This window comes from Cydia splendana, chromosome 3, assembly GCF_910591565.1.
Source record: "Cydia splendana chromosome 3, ilCydSple1.2, whole genome shotgun sequence".
NCBI classification, from domain to species: domain Eukaryota; kingdom Metazoa; phylum Arthropoda; class Insecta; order Lepidoptera; family Tortricidae; genus Cydia; species Cydia splendana.
This window is the reverse complement of record NC_085962.1, coordinates 10698737-10719062: the sequence shown is the minus strand read 5'-3', so window position 1 is coordinate 10719062 and position 20326 is coordinate 10698737. Positions and strand designations below refer to the sequence as shown.

At 39.5% G+C, this 20326-nt stretch overlaps 3 protein-coding genes across 5 annotated transcripts in view; 2 read left to right on the top strand and 1 right to left on the bottom strand.

Moving 5' to 3' along the window:
* Window positions 1–3808, top strand: part of LOC134806790 (protein kinase C-binding protein NELL1-like) — a 67605-nt gene extending 63797 nt beyond the window's left edge. Inside the window, exons 17-18 of one of the 3 annotated variants that reach the window (XM_063780145.1) lie at window positions 642–691; window positions 2347–3808. In XM_063780145.1, the coding sequence (XP_063636215.1) occupies window positions 642–691; window positions 2347–2449 (153 nt within the window). In that variant the 3' untranslated portion in view covers window positions 2450–3808. The remainder of the gene's footprint in view (window positions 1–641; window positions 692–2346) is intronic. The other 2 variants (XM_063780146.1, XM_063780147.1) reach the window with 2 other exon arrangements.
* A 58-nt stretch (window positions 3809–3866) lies between these two features.
* LOC134806879 (uncharacterized) lies at window positions 3867–11344 on the bottom strand. Its single transcript, XM_063780295.1, has 7 exons — window positions 11188–11344; window positions 10628–10822; window positions 9822–9998; window positions 9192–9284; window positions 5486–5614; window positions 4975–5139; window positions 3867–4092 (listed from the first exon to the last, which is right to left on the bottom strand). Exons 1-6 carry the CDS (start codon window positions 11233–11235, stop codon window positions 4978–4980), a joined length of 804 nt encoding a protein of 267 aa, XP_063636365.1. The 5' UTR covers window positions 11236–11344; the 3' UTR covers window positions 3867–4092; window positions 4975–4977.
* Window positions 11345–12602: 1258 nt separating this feature from the next.
* Window positions 12603–20326, top strand: part of LOC134789385 (uncharacterized) — a 32843-nt gene continuing 25119 nt past the window's right edge. The window contains exons 1-3 of the mRNA XM_063760017.1: window positions 12603–12764; window positions 19296–19358; window positions 19874–20035. Coding sequence (XP_063616087.1) covers window positions 12642–12764; window positions 19296–19358; window positions 19874–20035 — 348 coding nt within the window. The 5' untranslated portion in view covers window positions 12603–12641. The remainder of the gene's footprint in view (window positions 12765–19295; window positions 19359–19873; window positions 20036–20326) is intronic.

Sequence of the window (20326 nt, the reverse complement as noted above, 5' to 3'; positions counted from 1 at the left end):
AATATCACTTTCAGTTGTACTCGTACAAACGCTATTTCTCTCCCGCAAACCGCGAAAAAAATGTCAGATGCTGCCAGCGTCTGAGTCAAACAAATAGGGAGTATTACTGCAATGTTCTTCCGCCAGAGTGCAGCACTAATTTGTTTAGTAAACCATAGAGTAACTTATACATACTAGGCCTTAAACAGTTTCTTGACAAGTTTTCACTATGACATTTATGCACCAAGGCGGTTTGTTTACAGGTGGCCTACCGCGAAACGCGAAAATCGAAATTTCTTTATCTGCCTCTCTATCGATCGAATAAGCAAGAGAGATAGAGAGGCAGAAACCGAACTTTCGTTAGTCGTGTTTCACAGTAGGCCATGTGATTGACCTAGTGACGCATGATGTGTCATTGATGATGTCAATGAGGTTTGTTTACTGTATGTGCTAGTGGTGCCACCTACGCAGAGCTTTGCCTAATATTCCCTATTAGCTCGAGACGTTATTTTCGCGGTCGCAACATATGGCTTCCTTTCCGCTTCCACGTGGAACTCGCTTGATGTGTGTAACTGACCTGCGTTGACAATGCCCCGGCTTGGGCTGACTAACCGCGAGCAGCTTGAGATGGTCGTGTGATCGCGTCGTTTCGCTTGTTGCAGGGAGGCCAGTGTGCTACTTTGGTGAGCAATCTCGCGTGTTGTGTGCATCGGTAACCACCCCACTCTTTTATTCATTCATACATTGCTATATTAACAAGTGTTTATTTGTCGCTCGTGTTTAGGTTGGATTTGTTAAGAGGCGCCCAAATATTAGCTTTTGTACAGTCAGCAGCAGAAATTGCTAAACGGCTGAGGTGTTCAAAATTACCTTGAGACGCTCTTAATCTCTTAACAATAAAGTCGCGTCAAGATCATTTTGAACACCTCACCCGCTTAGCAACTTCTGCTGCTGACTGTATAAACCTCCGACATCTTGATTAACTGACTACTTAGAAAATTTTTAGTTAAGAATTTACTTCATACCTACCGATAATTATGATGCTTTATTTTGACTTTTTGAACGAACGTTTTATCAAGTAAGTAAGAAATCGTGCCTATAATACTTAACAAATCACAGTCAAACACTCTTCCATTCCAGGTATCATTATGTTGCATGTCTATTCATTTTAATCATCATCATTTACCTATTGAGCATGGTGATATTGGTTTTATTTTTTCCGATGCAACAGTTTTACGTAGCATGTTTCGAAAACAAAATATCTACATGGCGCATACAAGTTTTATTTATTTTATCGCAATCTTTCACTAGTCTAGAAGTAGAAATAGCATCCATCATGATTATAAACACAAAAAAATCACTTCAGTAAAAACTTCTTTTGATAATTGATAACTTAAATAAAATACCAATTGTGGCGCCCAACGTGGGGCTACGTAAGTAGTTTTGTTTTGAATGCGCTGACTAGAAATTGTTCAAATATAAATAATCGCTTTGGTGTCGATTATTGTCAATCTGTCCATGTAGTCATCATTATTATTCATTATTATACCTAGTTCTCTTTTTATAAGCATTTCTCATACAAGTCTGATGTGTAGTATCTCCAACCCTTACAAGAGACGTAACTAATAAGTAAATGCACAAAAATGTTGTTCTACCCGGTTGCACAAACACTGATAATGATAATTTTAATTAGGATGCGCAGAAATCATAGTAGCATTAAACGGAATGAAATATTTGTGTAAGTGATTATTATAGTCAAGAGACACGACGGCGAATGCATTATGTCGGCAGCAGAGTTGAGGTGAATGATTACATTGATTACACACACAACTATAGTATTTTTCAAATAGCTTGGGTACGGTGACAGATGTCATTTCAATACAATTTTGTTATATAATAGTTATGCCTTAAGGTTGACTGGTGGAAGATGCCTTATGGCATTAAGTTCGCCTTTGGTTTGGTTATCTTTTGTGCTATAAACGTTAACCTTTTCGACGCCGTGTCAAACACAAAAGCTGTCACTCAGACGCCACGTCACCCAAGTGTCAAAACTGAAATTGAACTTTATGCATATGCACGTAGATCTATGTTGCTCTGTGGTCTGTGACCGATTAATCGGTATTTGGCGTTGAACCTGCGGTACGGATATATCGGTCATTGGCGTCCAAAAGGTTAAATAAATATATTTTGTGAGATGCCATCTGTCATCGTACCCAAGCTATTTGCGTGCGTTGTTGTTGTTGCGTGCGTCATGTGCGTGACCTCATCTCTGGTGGCAATATGTATGGTCGGTGGGTTAGGGTGCACCTGCAGTCCTACACGTACGCCGGTACCGACAGTGAGGTGTGTGACATGCGCGTGTTGTAGAGCGGGGCCGGGCTGGACGCTGGCGCTGGCGCTGGCGGCGGCGTGGGCGCGGCGCGCTCGGGCCGGGGCGCAGCACCGCAAGCACCGCGGCGCGCGGCGCTAGAGCTGGAGCCGCCCTGAGCCGCGCCGACCCCTGACTATTTATTCTAGATAGACCTAATGTTAACCAATTGCGGCGGGCGCGCGCACGCCGAGGCCTTAACTTAGCGGCGGCGGCGCCCGCCCGCGGCGCCCGGAACCGCCATGTGATACTGTATTATAACGCGCGGTTGCGATAGTGTCGAATATATCAAAGTATTTTATCTTCGTTATAGCAATATTATAGTGTTATCGAGTAGTTAGGTTATAGAACGGTGTGCCGCGAATCTTGATCAAATGCCTTTATTATAATTAGTGCGGCGCGTGGAGCGAGCGGTTCCGGCGCCGATGTGTTTCGTGCTCCCGACTCGCGTGACGTTCACCTAGCACCTGGACCCGTACGAGCCGGCCGGGTGCACTGGGGTCCTGAATACGTAAATCATTGTTTGATATTCACCTTATTCTATTAAGGTTATATAGGTTAACCTAATGTAGGTACTATAGTCAGCTGCAGGGAAATGTGACCCCTCCTGCATAGAAGTTTGTAAGCAAAGGTGCTAAGCAATAGTATTACTGACTGTACGTATTTTTATGACAGCCACTGTCTGGCCGGCTTTATTTTTACTGTCTCGAGTGTTTGTTATTGCAAAGTTTGTAACACTTTAGTCGCGACGGGAGCGTTAAATAATTAGTAGGTAATAGAAGATTTTCGCCTGTAGAAAGTAAGTTCGTGGGTGTCGATGTGTAGGGTGTAAGGTCACGCGAGAGGCGCATGCGGCGCGGCACGAGGTTGTGATAGAGCGAGTGCGAGTGTGCTCGTGCGGCGCCGAGCCCTCCGCCCGGTGCGTTCTCATCGCTACAACTTAGGTACTCTTCGAATTCTAAATTTAAACAATACGTCGATCGCTTCAAATTATTATACTAGACTTATAACGGTACTATTTAGCTATTGTTGTGAATATTGTATAGTGTCGCTACATTTGCTGTGAACACGCCGCGCGGAGGGCGCGATTACTGATTAGTGTAGTGTAGGCTGCGGGCGCGCGGCGGCGGCGGCGGCTCGGTGCCGGCGACGCCGCGACGCCGAGCGCGCGCCGCGTCGGGCGCCCGCGCGCCCGCGCGCCGCGCCGATCAGACAAACGGGCGCGAGCGCGCGGGTGACCCGACGTGCTCGATAGGCCGCTGTTGTACGAAATTTTTCATAATATATTATAGTTTTTATTTGTCTTTATATAGATATCGTTTTCTTGAATCATTTTGAAAATAACCAAAAATAGGTACCAAATATAGAAAAGACATTATTGTTTCTTAATTTTCATAAAGCATTTTAATGCTTGCATGTTGTATTGTGTTCAAAAAATTACAATTAAAAAGATATCCTCAAGGTTGTATTTTTTTCATACCTACTCTCCTAACCCGTGCCAAATAAAAAAAAACTGAAATTGCAGGTTTTTAATTTATTGTAAATAACAACGATGAAATTTATTTCATTTTGATACATTAAATAGGTAAGTACATTTGTAATAGACGGTTATTATAAGCGATTATCTTTTTATAGTAACTATAGTAAAAAAATCTGCATAAAATTCCCCGCAGCCTTAAATACAGAGTAGCTACAAACTATGGTGCAGAACTGCAGACAAGGTGGTGCAGTACCTTAGGGAAAATCTGAAACAATAGAGATAGGTAGCTAAATTTGTTCTTAGGAACCACGTCCTAGAAAATACCCAATGCATTCATAAGTATTAGTAATTACAGTGTTACAAAAAATATTTTGTATTTATTACTACTGGCCAGAAGCGGCCTATTGGGGTAGTCACCTAGGCCACCTAGGGCATCGGTCTTGCAGGGGGCTCGCGCAACAAAAATAAATAAATAAAATAAAAATTATGAAAAAGTTTTGGCTGATGGCTCCTTCTTCTAGTTCCTCAAGAATAGGGTTTTAAAGTAGGTTACTAAAGTGGAGTTTAATAGAAAAAAACAAATAATGTAACTAATAAATATGACAGATTTTGTTAGCATTTAACTTAACGTATAAATACCCAAAAAAAATAAATGTTAGGTTGATACGTAGGTGGTGATAAAAAATTATAAAGCCGGAAGCAAGCTAAATTGGAGAAAGTTAAATAAAATACTTTTTCAAAAAGTAAATTAAGTTTGGTACGTACTAGGATAGAATGATATTATATTGCTCAAACATTTTACTAATCAATTTCACGGTACAATTATGGTGCTACTTTATTTTTTTAATTAATGGTTAATTAGCACGTGCCTATGTCGAAAATTTAAAGGACCATACGTAGGCATAACTACTGTAAAACGTTGTGCGATACACGTGCGAATAGATAAATCGCAACTCCTTCGGTCGTGTTTTAGTTAATCGCCTCTCGTTGTGAATCTCCTACTTTTCGCACTTAAATCGCAACTCCTTCGGTCGTGTTTTAGTTAATCGCCTCTCGTTGTGAATCTCCTACTTTTCGCACTTGTATCGTAATTTACTACTACTATACTAAACGAAAGATGCTTCAACAAATACGTTTGTGACATTACATGTTAGGGCATTGTCGGGGCGGGCACCGCGGGCGGAGGAAGATGGTGCGGGTAGCAGGCAAGCGAAGCGGGCGGCGGCGTAAGGTACGCCACTCGCAGCGTCGACTTCTGGCGCTCCACCACGCCCGACGCCAGGGTGTACGCCGCCGTGAACACCGTTACCGCCTACACCACACCATTTAAACATAAATACCTATCTATTCATTCACAATTTTTTACTAAATCAGAAGCGAATTCTTTAAAATAGCCTAAGCATTTAGTTTCATACAATACAAACGATAATGTTGTTATAAAAAACGAGTACTAATAAATATTATTTTATAAGGCGCAGCATGTGGTCCCATGACAGAAATCACAGTTTTATCGAAGCGCTGGAGGCACTCGACACGATGCTTTGATTTTATATCTTTGACTGCGACATCCATTTAAAATCGTTGAAAGCTGTCGTAGGCATGCTAGGTATCAACGTTTATTTGGAATAGAAAAATAAAGTTATTTCAGTTCCGATTACCAAAATCATGATGATGGCGGAGGAGAGCGCAGAGAGGGCGCTGGCGTAGTTGCGCAGCTCTACCATCGCGAGCCGGAGGCAGCCCGTCTGCGGCGACGGCAGCTGCGACGCTTCGCACAAAGCCTCGCGCTGTACCAACCAACATTTTTAATGTAAATAAAACAGACTTACCTACCTACAAAGTAAAAGTTTTTGGCAAAAATTTCATTTTTGGTACAAGCTTTTATCACTGACTGTACTTTTCTTACGACAGACAACTAATACTCATCGAGACAATTCTAAAAACCCCTAACACAATTAGGTTGCGCTGTTTCATCACAGAGTTCCTATGGCCACCTCCTGTCTCCATCATCAGATCAGCTCGATGGTACCATAATATTGCATTGTCATCCGATTTATACATGCATGCAGAATTTCAGCTCAATCGGAAACCGGGAAGTGGATCAAATTTAACTTGCAAGATTTAATTACAGACAGACAACGGTCAGATGAAACTAAATAAAAGCTTGTAAAAAGTAACAGATTGAAATGTCGTTAAAAAATGCGGTTAATATTCTTTACGACCATACTGCATCTCATAATACTTGTTACAATGAACGAAGAAGACATATCGTCATGGAATACCTACGTGTCTTTAGGGTGTCCTTTCCGGTAATCATCAGCAGTTCACTTTTTCAACCGACGAAAAAAAAAACGGAGGTGGTTCTCAAGTCGACGCGTATATTTTTTTTTTTTAATGTAATTGCTTTTTATTTTCATTCTTCAATTGCTTGATTTGTTGATGACAATACAAAAATGACTGTACATAATATGTTGTATGCCTATACGCTTTGAAGAGTTCCCCCTTTATGGGCTTTATGCCCTGGCCCTGCCCTTTATGCATGGATCCTAATTTAATCAGAACTAGTTTTTGACAAAAGTGGGACCAATCTGTAAGTATACCTGATATACCTCTACTATCAGCCAAAATAATAGGTTTCCAAATCGGTTGAGAAATGACGGAGTTCTGAGGTACCTACTTAATAACCATAAAAAAAACATGGTACAACCGAATTGAAACCCTCAGCTCCTTTAGGAATTTTGTAGATGGATAGAAAGTAGCAGTTTATGTCGGAGATACGAGTAACCTAATAGTTGCATCTGTCGACGTTGTAGTGTTGTAGCTTGGCGAACACATACGCATAAAAAATAGCTGAAATAATATGAAACAAAATACTTTAACCCTTTGACCGCCGTTGACATGTATACAAGACAACGATAGAACGATACACTGGCGCCGCTGTCTTGTATACAAGACAATAATTCAACCGCTCGGTAAATGTGGAAAAAATATCAATTATACATTTTTTTACACTCATATTAATGATTTAGGTTATTTGTTTTAAAAAAAAATGCATTTAAAGCTGCTATATAAATCCATTCTTTTATAATAAGGCTATCAAAATAATCGCTCCAGATTTCAACTTTTTTCATGTTCCTCGTCGCCGTTGTCTTGTATACAAGACAGCTAGGGATGGGAATGTTAACTCGATATGAGAATATTCAAAATAAATATGAAATAGCAAATCTGGTTTTATTTAAGCATTTGAACACTTGTTATATGCCAATTGGTGGTAACTAGTACGAGCCCCGATGCAAATTATTTCGTCTAGTTCCACGCAACAATTTTGTTTTTTTTTTTAGTTTTGTTTATATCTAATATATTTTACACATGAACATAAAATGACCCAGTAATGGGAACCATAATAGTAATGTTTAATGTAGTTTATTTTAATCGTATAATAAAATTGTATGAGACTTTTATTGCTGAAAAAACGTACTTTTCAAAAACGTTGTCCAAATCGTATTGTCCTCTCCTACAGCACTGCTGCATGCATGGGCTCGAAACAAAATTGTCAATACATTGGTACTAGTAATAGCCCTTTTCACATATGTTGCAATCCTACCCGTCAATAAAAAAAAAACTCGTTATTTTTTTCTTTCAGTACAAACGGTATTTCTTGTATTTGGATTTAGTTATTGCAGAGTATTACCATTTAAAATTAAATTACATTAGTATAAGCATTAAATATTAGTAATTTTAAAACTAAAACATTATTTTTGAACAAACGCGAGAACCTCAAAACATGGTCTCACTAAACGAAAATATGTGCATCGGGGCTCGTAACTAGAATACGTAAAACGAGACGAGAGAGACAGGCATAACTATAGCTGAAGTTCAGGGAGCTTCTTCAGCCGTTGATAGTAGAGTCAGACAAGTAAATCTGTCCTTGTGGTTTATTTGCAGAACAAAAGATTCATTTTAAGATGATAATGTAGCGGGGAGTGATACCCTGCAGTGACCGCTTCGCACAAGAATGGTACAGGCGGACGCTAGGACTAGTCAGTGTCGCCTAACTATGAGAATGTTATATATTTGAAATTGACGAAAGATTGACATGGTAGGGAGGATGTAATACGGGAACTGAGAAGCTAAGGAACATGTCGAATGTGAAACATGCATTCCCGACCATTTCCGATCCCCACCCTTTTCCAATGTTATTGTTCTTCACTCATTGACAATTCAATTAACCCACGTGTAATTTTCCCCAATGCAGTTCCGGTACTTACATTTATATTATCGACACACGATGCGCGGCTCTAACGTTACGCTTATAAAGTTTACGTACCGACAAACACTTACGCCGTTGACCTAGAGACTATTATTACTTAATCCGCGCGGAAACAGTCCTTGTCGGTCTGCACTGCGGACAGTCCATGCGCGCCGTTGTCTTGTATAAAAGACTTCTCTTACAGCCTAGTGCGGTGATATTACGTCATGAATCGATATTGTTTAGTGCTTGTTTTTAATGATAAAGACCTTTATTTTTAACATTGTCGTGTGTAAAAAATATGTTCATTTTTGGCATTTTCGAAATAAATTAAAGTTGGTTAAGAACAAAGCCAAATTGAGAAGATTTTTACCATAAATTGTAAATATCGATATTACTATTTGCAATCCCTAAACTTTTTATTAGTTGTTTACTTAAAGTTTGCTCTGGCGTGTGAGTGAGCGTCTTTGCGGACTAGGTCCGGCGGCCAAAAGGTTAAATTATAAACTAGAAAACTAGCGCAGAAACATCAACAAATATCACCTATAAAATCAAACACAAATGGTATAAAGGACATTTCTTGCAGCAGGTAACAACTTAGTGGTAACAGATGGAAATAATACGGATCGGAAATAGTTATTTGATTTACAAGGGGGCAATGTTGTTGTTTAACCGCTCGTGCTAATATTGATACCCGAGCAAGCGAAAGATTCCAAAATTGAACCACGAGCATAGCGAGTGGTTCGAATAATGGAATCTTGAGCATTGCGAGGGTTTCAAAGCACGAGGGTGAAACAAAATTTACCCTCGAGTAAACACAAAATTTTTCACCACACCAACCCAAAGCAAATATTAAAGTAAAATATCAAACAAAATCAAATCCAAATGAATGTTATTAAATATTTATCATCCAAAATCATTACTTAAAAGTCAATTCTACCAGCAAACATAAGAAAACAACTCAAAATTTGCATTTGATTACTTTGCCTCACATATGAATAAAATGCAACTTTGCTATCAGTTTTTGAAGTGCAAAGTAAGCCTTTCCGAGCTGGTGTGGTGAAAACATTTTTCCAACAGTCCTTAAATAAAACTTCAACCGCTTTTAAAGTTACCTTTAAATTGCTTATTCGTCCGCAGCAGGACGGCGGCAAAGCACGACCGTGCTTGTACCAGTCGGAGTGCTCCTGCACGCCGCAGCATCGCAGCTGCAACGAAAATAAACCACATAACACGATTTATTACACTGATGCAGATCGTCCGGACGTACGGCACACCGCAGCGGCGTGTGGATTAGCATCCAATGTAAAGGATTAGCCTAACCTAACAGATTATATAGTTCCTAACACGGAATCTAGTAATAATTACCTATATAATAATATGTACTTATAGACTGTCTGTTATCGATTTGTGATCAATATTTAAAATAAATGAATATGAAGACTTAATATCTTAAGCCGTTACATCAGATAACCGATGATCGCTGATGGAAGATTTTTAGAATTTAATTTAGATTTAAGTATATTTAGGCGTTCCGTGGCAGAGGCGTATGTATATCTTAATTGTCCACTTGTCTAGTCACAATACATATATTATACAACAGAATGCATGAGAACGAACGCAGCACACGTTGAAACATAAAGTTGGTATTGTTCCTTTACTCATTGTCAGCATGACTATGACCTTTAAGCCTCGGCCAAGACAATCTCGGCGTCAGTGTCGAGCGAGGCGTTATAAATGCCTACCTCGAGCTGCATCGCGGCGAAGGCGGTCCGCATGGCGGAGTCGACACCCTGGAGGCTCATGGCGCGGTGCATGCTGGCGTTGAGCGCGGCGGGCTCACGCAGCGCGCGCGCCAGCCCGCCTAGCGAGCACTGTCCCACCGTCAGCATCAGCATCGCCATCATTGCCACGCACAGCAGCTATACACAGTATTTCATATAATTTCTAGTATAATGAACACTATATGTTAGTTAAGAAACCGATGTAGGTACATATTTCTTTTTCGGCACGTTCTTGTTATGGTATTTTTAGGGTTCCGTACCCAAAGACTCCGCTGTCCGTCCGTCCGTCCGTCCGTCTGTCACCAGGCTGTAGTATCTCACGAACCGTGATAGCTAGACAGATGAAATTTTCACAGATGATGTATTTCTGTTGCCGCTATAACAACAAAAACTAAAAACAGAATAAAATAAAGATTTAAGTGGGGCTCCCATACAACAAACGTGATTTTTGACCGAAGTTAAGCAACGTCGGGCGGGGTCAGTACTTGGATGGGTGACCGTTTTTTTTATTGCCGTTTTTTGCATTATGGTACGGAACCCTTGCCCTTGCCCGACTCGCACTTGCCCGGTTTTTTTAAAGGAACTATGAGACTTCCTAAAGTTCCTAATAAAATGGCGTGACGAAAATACAATCTGGTGAAAATATGAACTTTTGTAGGACGGCATTTTCATACTAATTAGCAGCTGCCAACTGCCACATAAGCAATATTGTCCCACACCGACTAAGGGCGGCGCCGCACAATAGTCAAGTAGTCTACAAAATTTACCGTAGCGAACAGCGGTTGCGACCTCGGATGGTAAGGCACTAGCGTGGCCAGCCAGCAGACCGGCAGGCACAACAGCGCGCCCGCCACGAACGCCACGGTCGACGCCAGTTCGACGGTCAGGTCCGAGGTCCAGAAATAGTACGACATGCGCAGCAAGCTCCACGCCGTCGAGCCGCCCAGGATCGCTCCGCCGCTCTAAAATCGTGTTCATTTTAGTCTTCGTTAGGTAGGTTAGGTAGGTACGTTAAAAATGAATTCTGTATCTTAGTGACCAAATTTTTGAATCGTTGTATTTTTTATTTGTATAAATGGAACTACATAAGGTGTCATCTGCTAAAAACTGCCGCGAATCACTTGGGATTCACGGCTATGTATCTAAATCTGTAGATTTCTTCTAAATGGTATAATATTTTACAAACGTTTGCTGCGTTTACCTCCTACTTCTTTTATAGCGAACTGCCGAAGCTTGAAAAACATTTGGTACTTATACTCATCAATTATATGTTTATACAAAAATTATTGAAGCTTTAGCAACATTTTGAACATTTATAGGTACTTACCAGGAGCAGACCCGCACACATGAATAAAACTATACCACTATTTCTCATATTGAAAATAATTTAAGGAAGCATTAACTAAAGAACTTTATAAATTACGTTTTGTCATTTTGTTAATTTTCAAATCGACATTTAAACCAATTTTGACGCAACTTTGTTTTTTTTATGCACCTAGTCATTTTACATGATTGTATGATCATAAAGAGGTTCCCTATTGGTAAGATCCGAGAAAAGAAACAAATAAAAAACAAATAAAGAGGATTGTTGCTATCTTCCCGTGCCTTTCATCCATCATAATCAGTGGAATGACGATAGTGTCAAAATGGCTTCCACAACAATTGTAATGAGCTAAATTTTAGAGTTTATGAAATACATTAACTTTTTTTACTTCTTTGTATACAGAGGCTTCATGCAAAGTCCTGGTGTATCTAAATATCTAACAGAAGCGCAACTACATACCAACCCCCACCTGATTATCGCTCGTGTATAGAACCGAGGTAAGTCCAAAGAGTATAGTAAGTATATTGGTAAGTCCTCCCAAATAGTTAAGTACAAATGCCACTAGATAAGTCGTGCAATACAGCTTTATTTAATAACTACCACCACAGCATATACATTTATTCATTCGTATAATCCGATTTGCTTCAATTTTTCTTCTGGAAGATCGTTACAAGCCAGGTTCCAAGTAGCTACCTGTAGCAAACTCCTTGAGCTGTTCCTTAATGACTGGAAACAGTCCAAAAGCACAGGGCGCAAGATTAGGACGTTCGTACGTACAAAAGACGTTCAACCAATTTTACTCCAATATCTTGTAAAACGATCACAGTTTCACGCGACCTAAACGCAGGAGCATTATCGTGATGTGAATGCCAACTACCGAGTCTTGGCTTTGGACGGAGCTCTTTGAGTTTTTGGATCACCATCAGGCAAATTCTTTTTTATGTACCTACCAATAGCCCATAACTGATGTACAGTCAGCAGCAGAAGTTGCTAAGCGGGCGAGGTGTTCTTAATGATCTTGACGCGACTTTATTAAGAGAATAAGAGCGTGTCAAGGTAATTATGAACACCTCGGCCGCTTAGCAATTTCTGCTGCTGACTGTACGCTGACCACAAAATTACTCTATCTAAAATTCCTCGTCTTGTGATAAATACAACTATCATCTTCATTTTATCCTGATGAGATTTACGAACTTGAATTTCAGTACGCTCATTTTCAAACAACCAAATTTTTTTCTTAATTTTGGAGGGCCCGTCAGTGTGACGATATTATTTACGTAGGTAGTTGGTAGTTAGAAGTTGCATTTTCATACTAGTATCTATAAGTATGTATTATGTTATTTTCAAGTTAGCAGCAATGGATATTCATAGCGCAAGTTCTGGGCAACCTAATTGACCCTGAATTACCTGAAACTCATGCCTGTATTGCTTATGTATGCAGATAGAGTAAATACACGATGCACCCGCTACGCGAGCGCATCTGTGATGAGGTGCTACAGAACCCGCTGCTGTCGTCCCCGCCGCCCGAGCCCGTGAAGCCGCGACCGCCACGCGAGCGCCGCCCACGACAGTTCAAAATTGTAAGCACAACAAAGGATGATGTTCCGCTCCCATACAAGTTTGGCCCAACACTCGCTAAACATGGGTGGTAAATTGTTAGGCTCCAAACATGAAATGAAAGTCCCGATAGTTATTAGAAATTCACGGACACTTCACAGAACATTATAAAAGCGGAATTTCTCTACGATTTTGAGGTTAGGAATTCTGCCTAGTATCGGGCCATGTTAAATATTATTATGCCTTATTAGTCTTATTACAAGGAAATAAGGTGCCGTAATAGTGTAAACATATCGAAGATAAGGCTGTCAAGGAACAAAAATCGAATGAGTTGGTATTAGGTTAATACATTTTTTTTAATAATATACTTAATACGACTTCCTTAAATGAATAAGACATAGCATGCGAACCGAAATAGACTATAACAACTAGAGCTGTTTTATAGTAAAAATAGTTATAGCATCAAATGGAAAACCAATCAATCAATCAATCAATAGAGAGAGAGAAGAAATACAGTAACAATCACAGGATTGTTATAATGAATTCGATAAGTAACTCATTCCAAAAAAGAATTTTTCAAAAACCAATGTTTGCCTAAAAGTCACTTAATAATAAACTTAATAGACTTGTTGGGGCTACTGAAAACCACCGAAGTCTTCAGTAGTGCCATCCACATGGAGTTTGGTGTCGATAAATGTGCGGTTATGCATGTACAGCGGGGGAGGGTTGTAAATTCAACAAATTTACAACTTTCTGAGACAATGTCTTTCAGATCTATCTCTGAATCAGAAACCTATAAATACCTTGGTATGTCACAGTCGTTGGGTATTGAGGACGAGGGTATTAGACGGTCGGTGAAGGAGCGCTTTTTCAGTCGGCTCACAAAAGTCCTTAACAGTCTTTTGTCAGGAGGCAACAAAGTGCGCGCCTTCAACGCCTGGGTAATGCCCCTACTCACATACTCCTTTGGCATACTAAGGTGGACTCAGACCGAGCTGGACGCCCTGGATCGGAGGGTCCGATCACTGCTCACCGCACATCGCATGCTACACCCACGCTCGTCAGTTATGAGATTGTACATCCCACGGAAGTGTGGAGGCCGAGGCTTCCTAAACGCCAAGGATCTCCACAACCACGAGGTGTACAATCTCAGGAACTATTTCCTTAACAACGAGTGTGGGATGCATCGTGATGTGGTGGCAGTAGATAGGAACCTCACGCCGCTTTCCTTGGCAAACGAGAACTGGCGCAAACCTGTGGTACTAAGTACTGCGGATCGCAAGGCGGCATGGGAGAGTAAGGTGCTACACGGGCGGTTCTACAAGGCCCTCACGGGACCCGATGTGGACCTGCTCGCGTCGGTGAACTGGTTACGATTCGGGGACCTCTTCGGAGAAACCGAGGGTTTTGCCTGTGCAATTGCGGACGAAGTGATGATGACGAACAACTATCGGAAATATGTGACGTTCCACGGAAAAAGGTACCTTACGGCGGCCGGCGCTTACGTCGCATAGCGCAGCAATAATATTGGAGCGGCGTTAATAATAGCGTAAGCGCCAACCGCCATAAGGTACCTTTACCCGTGGGACGTCACATATATCCTGAAGGACGGTACGGTCGACATCTGTCGGGCATGCCGCCGTCCCGGAGAGTCACTCAGGCATATCATTTCCGGTTGCTCTCATCTTGCTAACGGCGAGTACTTGCACAGACATAATCTCGTAGCCAGGATTATTCACCAGCAACTTGCTCTTCTATATGACCTTGTGGACCGCGAAGTACCGTACTACAAGTACTTACCTGCGCCTGTTCTCGAGAATGGTCGTGCCACGCTCTATTGGGATCGATCTATCATCACTGACAGGACTATTGTAGCCAATAAGCCTGATATTGTGATAATAGATCGATCGCAACGTCGGGCCGTGCTCGTTGACATCACCATCCCCCATGATGAGAATCTCGTGAAGGCCGAGAAGGACAAGTCCAGTAAGTACCTAGACTTGGCTCACGAGATAACCGCCATGTGGGATGTTGATTCGACGATCATCGTCCCGATAGTCGTTTCAGTAAACGGTCTAATAGCGAAGAGTCTCGACCAACACCTTGAGAGACTCTCGCTAGGTGGTTGGATCAAGGGTCAGATGCAGAAGGCGGTGATCTTGGACACGGCGCGGATAGTCCGCCGGTTCCTCTCTCTGCAGCCCTGACCACCGGTAGCTTGGGCCTTGCCCCGCTGCTGGCGGCACCCTAGGTTAGGTTTTTTATAATGTGTTTATATTAATTTTTATTGTTTTGTAAGTGTTTTTATATTTTACTTTTATATTCATATTATAAAATAACCTAACTTAAGATGATTAATAAATAAAGAGAACAAATAACTTAATTTATTTCAAAGAAGTTAGTATTCCTATTTTGTAGGTTTTTTTGTATTATCATATAGGTAATTTATAAAATAAAGTTAGATATATATTTTTCCCTTTATTTTAATGTATTTTTAAGTTTTAACCTATTTTCGTGTTATTTATATTCATACCCTGATATCAGATAAGGTTTTATTAAAAAAGTTAATCAATTTTAAAGAAGTAAACGACTTCATTGGGGAAAACCGGTGAAAGCTAATTGTAAATTGGTGCTCTTCTAGATTTTATACAATACTATCAGATAAATATGTAATAATTAATATGAAAACACAATCCACAGCGACTCTATTCGTTCCATATTCGTTCGCTATTCACTTTTGACGTAAGTCATTTGGGTATGTTACAATTTAAGTCAAGTCATTGGAATAAAAAGTTTTTACTGTATCGCAGTTCTTTTTGCAATTTTGATACTTAGTGCTTAAAACAGTATGTCGTTAGTGGTATGAATGTTTTTAGAAGAGTATTTTGCTGCCATACTTTTTTGTTGGCTGCTATTTAACTGATCACCAGATTTAGTAAAATTTAATACCAAAAAAATCTATTTTACCACCCTAAAATAATGAATGATCACCAAAATTATAACACCATTTTAATGTGAAATGATTACCAATTTTATTACACTTTACTATCCTTTTAAAGGAAATGACACCAAACTAATCATTATTAACCCAAAAATACTAAATGATTACCAAATTTCAAACCCCATTTTAATGTGAAATGATAACCAAATTTTTACATCTTGCTATCCTATTAAAGAAAATGACACCAAAATAATCATTGTAAATCCAAAAATAGTAAATGACCACCAAAATTTGAACTCCATTTTAATGTAAAATTATAACCAAATGTTTAAATCTTGATATCATATTAAAGCAAATGACTCCAAAATAATCATTGTAAACCCAAAAATTGTAAATGACCACCAAAATTGTAACCACATTTTAATTAAAAATGTGCAAATATTTAATATAATTACCGTTATCCTATTAAATTAATTAATCCACTTCGTCACCTTTTTCTAGTAGCATTTTATTTCTGTAACAGTCGCAGTTCTAACCTAACCTAACCCACTTTTCTAGTAGCATTTCGTTTCTGTAAGGGTCGCAGTTCAAACCTAACCTAACCTAACTCACTTTTCTAGTAGCATTTCTTTTCTGCAAGGGTCGCAGTTCAAACCTAACCTAACCCACTTTTCTAGTAGCATTTCTTTTCTGCAAGGTTCGCAGTTCAAACCTAACCTAACCCACTATTCTAGTAGCATTTCGTTTCTGTATGGGTCGCAGTTCAAACCTAACCTAACCCACTTCTCTAGTAGCATTTTTTTCTGTAAGGGTCGCAGTTCAAACCTAACCTAACCCACTTTTCTAGTAGCATTTCTTTTTTTGTAAGGGTTGCAGTTCAAACCTAACCTAACCCACTTTTCTAGTAGCATTTCTTTTTTGTAAGGGTTGCAGTTCAAACCTAACCTAACCCACTTTTCTAGTAGCATTTCTTTTCTGCAAGGGTCGCAGTTCAAACCTAACCTAATCCACTTTTCTAGTAGCATTTCTTTTCTGTAAGGGTCGCAGTTCAAACCTAACCTATCCCACTTTTCTAGTAGCATTTCTTTTCTGTAAGGGTCGCAGTTCAAACCTAACCTAACCCACTTTTCTTTTCTGTAAGGGTCGCAGTTCAAACCTAACCTAACCCATTTTTCTAGTAGCATTTGGTTTCTGTAAGGGTCGCAGTTCAAACCTAACCTAACCCAATTTTCTGATAGCATTTCGTTTCTGTATGGGTCGCAGTTCAAACCTAACCTAACCCACTTTTCTAGTAGCATTTCGTATATGTATGGGTAGCAGTTGAAACTTAACCTAGCCCACTTTTTAGTAGCATTTCGGTTCTGTGAGGATCGCAGTTCTAACCTAACCTAACCCACTTTTATAGTAGCATTTCGTTTCTGTAAAGGTCGCAGTTCCAACCTAACCTAACCTACTTTTCTAGTACCATTTCGTTTCTCTAAGGGTCGCAGTGCTAACCTAACCCACTTAACTGATAGCAGTTTGACTTACTTTTCTAGTAGCATAACGAAATGCTACTAGAAAAGTAGATTAGGTAAGGTAGGTATGCGGTGCGGGGTACGGGGGGTTGAGCGGGAGGGGCTAGTAATTTTGGCATCAGTTTACTTTATTAGGTGAAAATATCGCATTAATTTGGTCTTCAAGATTTGGTGATCATTAATGATTTTTGGTGATCATTCAATATATTTGGTATTTGAATACAATTTGAAGTGCAGTCGTAATTAAAATGGTGGTACTTTTGTATTTTTAGGCCTTATTTTTTTGGTGTTCAGTAATTTTTTTTGGTAAGCATGATTTTTTTATTTAGGGTACCAAAGTATTTTTTGGTGGTCATTATATTTGTAGCCTTTTTTGTTTGGCTCTGGACGTCCATTTATGAAATGTCATTGATTCTATGTAATGGCGTGGGATGTATTTATTTGGTTTAATTACTCTTTAACTTATTTTCTTTACTAAAAAGTGTCCGTTGGAATCTAATATATATGTATGAGATTGTAAGAAATATGATTAAATTTATCGTATATATAAGTATATATAGCATGCTATCAAATCGTAGGCCAAATTCGGCATGATCCTTTGGAATCTAAGTTTTAATAGAATTTATTACTAACATTTATTTTTAAGATTTTTAAGACACTAACCAAAAAATGGATCATTTGTTAAATCTGACAATAAAGAAATTAAATTTGTATTTTTATAACGCCTAGTAGGCCAATCATCGGTGATTTCGCCCTTGAAGTTTTAAAGTTCAAATTTTGGGGATTATACTATCGTACGAAGACTTGCTGCTAGTACAGGAGTGGCATTCCGAATTTAAAAAAAAACTTTTGATTTGATATTGGTAAATTGGTATGATCATACTCTTAAACACTTAGACCACTTAGTTCAACTCACTCAAATCACTGTTTATGCTATGGATTATGTATTTGTCGTGTGCTCGACTGGTGTCAATCGATTCGTTTCTCTATCTCCCAGGTTTAACATACTTAAGTAGGTAATTAATAAAAATCCAAAGATTAGCAAGATGGAATGCGATGTTTTTCATCTTGCGGTATGGATGTAGTGCATAATTGTGCCATCGTATTTTCTCGGAAACATTAATTACTAGGTATTTGTCATGCTCTCATCATGCTACTTCAGTAAATCTCAGTACTTTTTGTACCGAGACTGACTGAAATAACAAGACACTTTCGTACGTTTCCGTCTTTCCGTGAAAATACGATGGAAAAAAAATATACACTACATCTGTACCTACAACTATAGGTAACACGTACCTAGTACTTACCTACGTGTATTAATAAGCCTTTTCCAGGCATAGTGCACCTAGCGACCACATACTCGCCAATAGAATTTCAACCTTAGGAATCCGATTTAAGGTTCATATTCGATAGGTCTTTCGGGAAAAGTTACTTATCATTAAATTAATCATAAAATTCTGCATAAATTTTAATATAATTTGCATTTTTTGGGAAAAACCTTGTAGTTTGGTGCGGCCTGGAAAAGGGTTAAAAGCGAAAATTACCTACACATAATAGGTACCTACAGTCAGCAGCAGCAGTTGCTAAGCGGGCGAGGAGTTCTAAATTACCTTGACAGGCTCTTATTTTCTTTTGCAATAAAGTCGCGTCAAGATCATTTTGAACACCTGGCCCGCTTAGCAATTTCTGTTGCTGACTGTAGGTACCTAAATCGCTAGTAGATTTCGTCGCCGGTTAGAACATTCCTTTCGGCTCGATTCGGGAAATGAATTAGAGACTCACTAGATATGAAATAGTAAATATATGTGACGTTCCACTACAAAAGGTACCTTATGGCGGCTGGCGCCGCGATTCGGGAAATGAATTAGAGATTCACTAGATATGAAATAGTGAAGATAATATCTTTACTATATCGTATCTAGTTAATGCCTAGTTCATTTCCCGAATTGCGCCGTTTGTCGCTTCGTTCGTTCTTCCTTTCTTCGTATTTACAACTTGTTCTATTTCATAATACATATACATATATTTAAACATTTTAAACTAACGCGATTTTCACTCATACTTTTATAACTAACACGGGACTTGTTCTATTTCAGCCTCCAAAATTCTTCTTGCTTACTGATGACTTCTATGAAAAATGGGTCAACCATGTGAAACAGGTAATACCCGTTATTTTTAAATTGCAAATGTAATCCTTATTGTACGAGAATAAGTAGGCAAGTTTCGCCAAGAGCTATCATGGCGCAGTAGGGCTACCGCCAATACCGAAAATCGTCAATTGCGGGCATTTTTCTCTGTCACTCTAATTACGCCTTCATTGGAGTAAAAGAGTAAGATCCCCGCAATTTGCGAATTTCGGTTTTCGCGGTAGCCCCTCAGTTTGCGTACATTTTCTTTGAAGTAAGGAGGTCCCTGATGGTTCCATCCCCAGTAATTTTTTACACTTTAATTTCGTATTGTTTTTATTTATTTTGAAAAGGGTTAAGGATATTCGTCTCATTTTACGAGCTTTTATTTAACTAGCCCTAAAAAGATATGTTTTTTTGTCATTTAAATTTTCAAAATTAGGTATTCTAAACGGCGGAGCCTTTATCAGCTTTAAGCTATGCTCGCGAGGCCTACAGCTCACAGATCCACTAGTACATAGTTATTCGGTATCGTCGGTGGGTTGCAGCTTCAAATGATGCAGCACATCGTGGACGACCACCCGCCGGAGCTGTTCCCGGACATGTACCTCAAACCGCGCCGTCTCAACTACTACGCGCGGCAGCTCGAGCAAAACATGCAAGTCAACAAGGATCTGCTCAAGAAGATCAACATCATACAGAGGACTGGGGTACTTACTGAAACTGGACAAATACGGGCTAAGATGCGTAGATATATCTGGCTATATAGAATCGCTATTATTATAGCTTTTGCTGATTGCTGTAAATTCGGCTTTCGCATAAATATCTCATTGAGCTTTTCGCTGCCATTGACTTCATATAAAGTCAGTACACTTCGAGCCCCACATGCCACGTTTACGTACAATTTATGGCTTGGCGTTGATGACACTTTATTACCTGCCTATTTCATTGACGTGGCGGCGAAAAGGTTAACCTGACAATCGAATAAAAATAAATAACAA

What these genes read in the sequence shown, in the direction of transcription:
- LOC134806879 (XM_063780295.1), bottom strand. Translation starts at nt 11,235, where the DNA reads ATGAGAAATAGTGGTATAGTTTTATTCATGTGTGCGGGTCTGCTCCTG. An exon ending in TCGCCGCGATGCAGCTCGAG is followed by an intron (nt 9,285 to 9,821) that starts GTAGGCATTTAT and finishes TTTTCGTTGCAG; the next exon opens with CTGCGATGCTGCGGCGTGCA. An exon ending in CCGCCATCATCATGATTTTG is followed by an intron (nt 5,140 to 5,485) that starts GTAATCGGAACT and finishes GGTGTGGTGTAG; the next exon opens with GCGGTAACGGTGTTCACGGC.